The 4889-nt window shown below is 55.8% G+C and overlaps 1 protein-coding gene across 1 annotated transcript; it reads left to right on the top strand.

Annotated features, from left to right (window-relative positions):
* The first annotated feature begins 2243 nt into the window (after nt 1-2243).
* LOC138674587 (uncharacterized) lies at nt 2244-3759 on the top strand. The gene is made up of 3 exons (XM_069762405.1): nt 2244-2851; nt 3100-3632; nt 3740-3759. Exons 1-3 carry the CDS (start codon nt 2460-2462, stop codon nt 3757-3759), a joined length of 945 nt encoding a protein of 314 aa, XP_069618506.1. The 5' UTR covers nt 2244-2459.
* The last annotated feature ends 1130 nt before the right edge of the window (nt 3760-4889 follow it).

The following is a 4889-nucleotide window of genomic DNA, read 5'->3' on the forward strand; positions in this document are numbered from 1 at the left end:
TGTGGGCTGCCTGAGGCCCCTGTGGACTGCCTGGGGTCCTGTGCACTGCCTGGGGCCCCTGTGCGCTGCTTGGGGCCCCGTGCGCTGCCTGTGGCCCCTGTGCTCTGACTGGAACCCCATGTACTGCCTGTGGCCCCTGTGTGCTGCCTGGGGCCCCTTGTGCTGCCTGGGGCCCCTATGTGCTGCATGGGGCCCTCTGTTCTGCCTGGGGCCCTGTGCACTGCCTGGGTCCCTGTGCACTGCCTGGAGCCCCATTAGTTGTCTCTGCCCCCATGTGCTGCCTGGGGCCCTGGGTGCTGCCTGGGGCCCCTGTGTGCTGCCTGGGGCCCCTGTGCGCTCCCTGGAGTCCATGTGCTGCCTGGGGCCCTGTGCGCTGCCTGGGGCCCCTGTGCTCTGCCTTGGGCCCCATTAGCTGTCTCTGCCCCGTGTGCTGCCTGGGGCCCGGGTGCTGCCTGGGGCCCCTGTGTGCTGCCTGGAGCCCCATTAGTTGTCTCTGCCCCCATGTGCTGCCTGGGGCCCTGGGTGCTGCCTGGGGCCCCTGTGTGCTGCCTGGGGCCCCTGTGCGCTCCCTGGAGTCCATGTGCTGCCTGGGGCCCTGTGCGCTGCCTGGGGCCCCTGTGCTCTGCCTTGGGCCCCATTAGCTGTCTCTGCCCCGTGTGCTGCCTGGGGCCCGGGTGCTGCCTGGGGCCCCTGTGTGCTGCCTGGGGCCCCTGTGCGCTCCCTGGAGTCCATGTGCTGCCTGGTGCCCCTGTGCGCTGCCTGGGGTCCTGTGCGCTGCCTGGAGCCCTGTGGGCTGCATGGGGCCCTGTGGGCTGCCTGAGGCCCCTGTGGACTGCCTGGGGTCCTGTGCACTGCCTGGGGCCCCTGTGCGCTGCTTGGGGCCCCGTGCGCTGCCTGTGGCCCCTGTGCTCTGACTGGAACCCCATGTACTGCCTGTGGCCCCTGTGTGCTGCCTGGGGCCCCTTGTGCTGCCTGGGGCCCCTATGTGCTGCATGGGGCCCTCTGTTCTGCCTGGGGCCCTGTGCACTGCCTGGGTCCCTGTGCACTGCCTGGAGCCCCATTAGTTGTCTCTGCCCCCATGTGCTGCCTGGGGCCCTGGGTGCTGCCTGGGGCCCCTGTGTGCTGCCTGGGGCCCCTGTGCGCTCCCTGGAGTCCATGTGCTGCCTGGGGCCCTGTGCGCTGCCTGGGGCCCCTGTGCTCTGCCTTGGGCCCCATTAGCTGTCTCTGCCCCGTGTGCTGCCTGGGGCCCGGGTGCTGCCTGGGGCCCCTGTGTGCTGCCTGGAGCCCCATTAGTTGTCTCTGCCCCCATGTGCTGCCTGGGGCCCTGGGTGCTGCCTGGGGCCCCTGTGTGCTGCCTGGGGCCCCTGTGCGCTCCCTGGAGTCCATGTGCTGCCTGGGGCCCTGTGCGCTGCCTGGGGCCCCTGTGCTCTGCCTTGGGCCCCATTAGCTGTCTCTGCCCCGTGTGCTGCCTGGGGCCCGGGTGCTGCCTGGGGCCCCTGTGTGCTGCCTGGGGCCCCTGTGCGCTCCCTGGAGTCCATGTGCTGCCTGGTGCCCCTGTGCGCTGCCTGGGGTCCTGTGCGCTGCCTGGAGCCCTGTGGGCTGCATGGGGCCCTGTGGGCTGCCTGAGGCCCCTGTGGACTGCCTGGGGTCCTGTGCACTGCCTGGGGCCCCTGTGCGCTGCCTGGGGCCCCGTGCGCTGCCTGTGGCCCCTGTGCTCTGCCTGGGGCCCCATTAGCTGTCTCTGCCCCCGTGCGCTGCCTGGGGCCCGGATGCTGCCTGGGGCCCCTGTGTGCTGCCTGGGGCCCCTGTGCACTCCCTGGAGTCCATGTGCTGCCTGGGGCCCCTGTGCGCTGCCTGGGGTCCTGTGCGCTGCCTGGGGCTCCTGTGCGCTGCTTGGGGACCCATGCACTGCCTGTGGCCCCGTGCTCTGCCTGGGACCCCATGTGCTGCCTGTGGCCCCTGTGCGCTGCCTGGGGCCCCGTGCGCTTCCTGGGGCCATGGGCGCTGCCTGGGGCCCCGTTATTAAGAGTGTCACTCAATGGTTCTCAAAAACCTGAAAAATCTGATCTACAGTAGCTGGGGTATATTCTGACCTGGAGGGGTATAAACTGGCCTAGGCCACTTTACCCCGGGTATATTCTGGGCGGGGGGTTAATCTGGCCTGTTAGGCCGGCGTCACACTCGGCGTAAGACATTACGGAACGTATTATACGTCCGTAATACGCGCGTAATACGCCAAAATGTCTCCGTAATCTCTTTCCGTAGTTCTTGCGTAGCCTAGGTGTGGTCGCGTATTTTGCGCATGTACTGGTCCGTGTGTAATCCGTATGTGATCCGTATTGCGTTTTTGACACGCACCATCACAAAATGGACATTTAACGGTTTTCAGGCCTGCAAATCATTTAAACCATCATTACCAACACTATTTAAGCCCTCGACAACAGGTGTACCCCTCCCATATGCCCTATATGTTCTCTAGCATATTTTGGCTGTGTTACTTTGACCTTACAAACATGTCTGACCATGTGTATTTAAGCACAACTCAGCGGGTGTTGCTTCACTGGGTGTTGTCTCGTCGCTTTGGCCAGCCATATCCGGTCAATGCAGATCCGCGAAGGAGGAGACGAAGATTGTGGGTGCATCCTCTATTGACACAACGCCAGAGTAAAGGACATTTCCAGAGACTCTATTCAGCTTTGAGGGCCCATCCAGACAAATTTTACCTGTATACTCGCATGTCCATCAGGACTTTTGACATGTTGATGGAGATGTTACGTCCTGGCCTCACCTATCAGGACACCTGGATGAGAAAAGCCATCTCTGCTGAGGAGCGTCTGCTCCTAACCTTACGGTATGTATTTTGACCTTTTATATTTTTGTATGTTTGCCAATGTGTTTTGTCCTACTATGTTTCAGTTACTTTACTTAGACATGAAGCCACAAGCACATTTCTAAAAATGTGGGTAATATTAGAGTATAGTAATAATGTGAAATGACCCTTTTTGCTTAGTCAATAATGACTGCGAAAATTAAATAGACACTTGTGTTTCTTCCTGTTTTCATATTCCTCATGTTTTGTTTTTTTTCCTTGTTTTGCAGCTTCCTGTCCACAGGCTTGTCCTATGCGGGTCTACACCTGGAGTTTCTCATTGGGCGTTCTACCATTTCAGTCATTGTTAGGACAACCTGTTCCCAAATATGGCTGAAACTTAACGAAGTTGTGATGCCGGAGCCAAAAATGGAGGATTGGGTCAAAATCGCCACTGGTTTCCAAAATAATTGTGACTTCCCTAACTGCATTGGAGCTGTGGATGGGAAACATATCAGGGTGCGTAAGCCGCCGAACTCTGGTTCCCAATTCTACAATTATAAGCAGTTTTTCTCTGTAGTTCTGTTAGCAGTTGCTGACAGCAACTACAGGTTTATAATTGTAGACATTGGGGCCTATGGCCGAACTGGAGACTCTAGGGTCTTCAATTCGTCCATAATGGGTCGGCGGCTACGTGACAACCAGTTGAACCTCCCACCACCACAACAACTCCCAGGCTCCAATGCGGAAGCAGTGCCTTTTGTTTTGGTTGGAGATGAGGCCTTCCAACTGACGAGGCACGTCATGAGGCCTTACCCCAGGCGCAACCTTGACCACCGGCGGAGGGTGTTTAATTTGAGACTTTCCAGGGCACGGAGACTGGTTGAGTGCGCCTTTGGAATTCTTGTAGCCAAATGGCGGGTTCTTCAGTCTGCAATTCAGCTGAGTGAGGCTTCAATCAATGAAGTGATCAAAGCCTGTGTAATTCTACATAATTTCACCCGAATACATGATTGTTCGTCTACTAATTTGCATAATCACGTCATGAACAATCATAGTAGGCCTACCCCATATGTCCCTCCTCCGCGACGTCCCCTTTCTGGACTAAAAGTTCGTGATGTGTTCACAAATTATTTTGTGAGTCCTCAGGGTGCCACTCCCTGGCAAGACTAGGCAATTTTGCATGTGTAATTTGTTATTTGCTTAAATTTTGGCATTACCAATGTGGAAAATATGTCTGCTGTGTTTAATTTGTTCACATATGGTTATGATCATATCATGTGTGTGTGAGGTAATAAGAATGAACAGAGTGCATACATAGTTTTTTTGGTAGTAACGGCAAATTTACTTTTTAAACTTGTTTTTAGATTTTGTTTTTTTTTTGGCATAACAAATCTTTGGCCAAAAAAAGTGCAACATTTTTTTTTGGGAACCAAAACACAAAGTAAAATAAAAACATTACAGCTTGCTTTTTAAGCCCAATCCAAACCTAATTTTGGAAAAAAAAAAAAAAGGTGTACCCAAAATTACAAGTCCTGGTACGTAGGAAGTGGAGAAGTGGATTGGTCTGTGTCAGCATCAGGTGGCCTTTGTAGGCCCAATTGTCCAGCAGCCTGTGCGGATGTTATAGTGGCCTGCGGGAAATTCTGCCTGCTCTGATGCTGGCCACTTTGATGAGTGGGGCCAGGATTTGGGAGATAACCCTGATGTTGCTGCCCATATGTGCGGGAATCATACCCCAACCCAAAATGACCATATTGTCCAAACCCCGGTTGGGACCAGCCTCCAGCACTGGGTCTGGACAAGTGGCCATATTGGGATGGGTGCTGATATCCTGCAATATGGTGCTGAGGTTGCCATTGTTGGTTAGTTGTGTGTTGGGGTGGAGGTGTTGGCTGACGTAGAGGGGGTGCTTCAGATCCTTGTTGCGCATGCAGGCCTTGTAATCTCTGAGGCCGCAGAATATTATCAGGTGACATCTGCCACTGTTCAATCATCTGCATCAGATTGTATGGGTTATTTGGGGGGGTGCATGCGTCAATAAGGATCTGAAAACACCCTCTCAAACGCAGCCTCAACT

The sequence above is a fragment of the Ranitomeya imitator genome, chromosome 4 (genome assembly GCF_032444005.1).
Source record: "Ranitomeya imitator isolate aRanImi1 chromosome 4, aRanImi1.pri, whole genome shotgun sequence".
Lineage (NCBI taxonomy): Eukaryota > Metazoa > Chordata > Amphibia > Anura > Dendrobatidae > Ranitomeya > Ranitomeya imitator.

Coding starts and splice junctions, on each gene's coding strand:
- LOC138674587 (XM_069762405.1), top strand. CDS start 2,460: ATGCCCTATATGTTCTCTAGCATATTTTGGCTGTGTTACTTTGACCTT. Junction 2,852..3,099: donor CGTCTGCTCCTAACCTTACG/GTATGTATTTTG, acceptor CTTGTTTTGCAG/CTTCCTGTCCACAGGCTTGT. Junction 3,633..3,739: donor CATGAGGCCTTACCCCAGGC/GCAACCTTGACC, acceptor CGGGTTCTTCAG/TCTGCAATTCAGCTGAGTGA.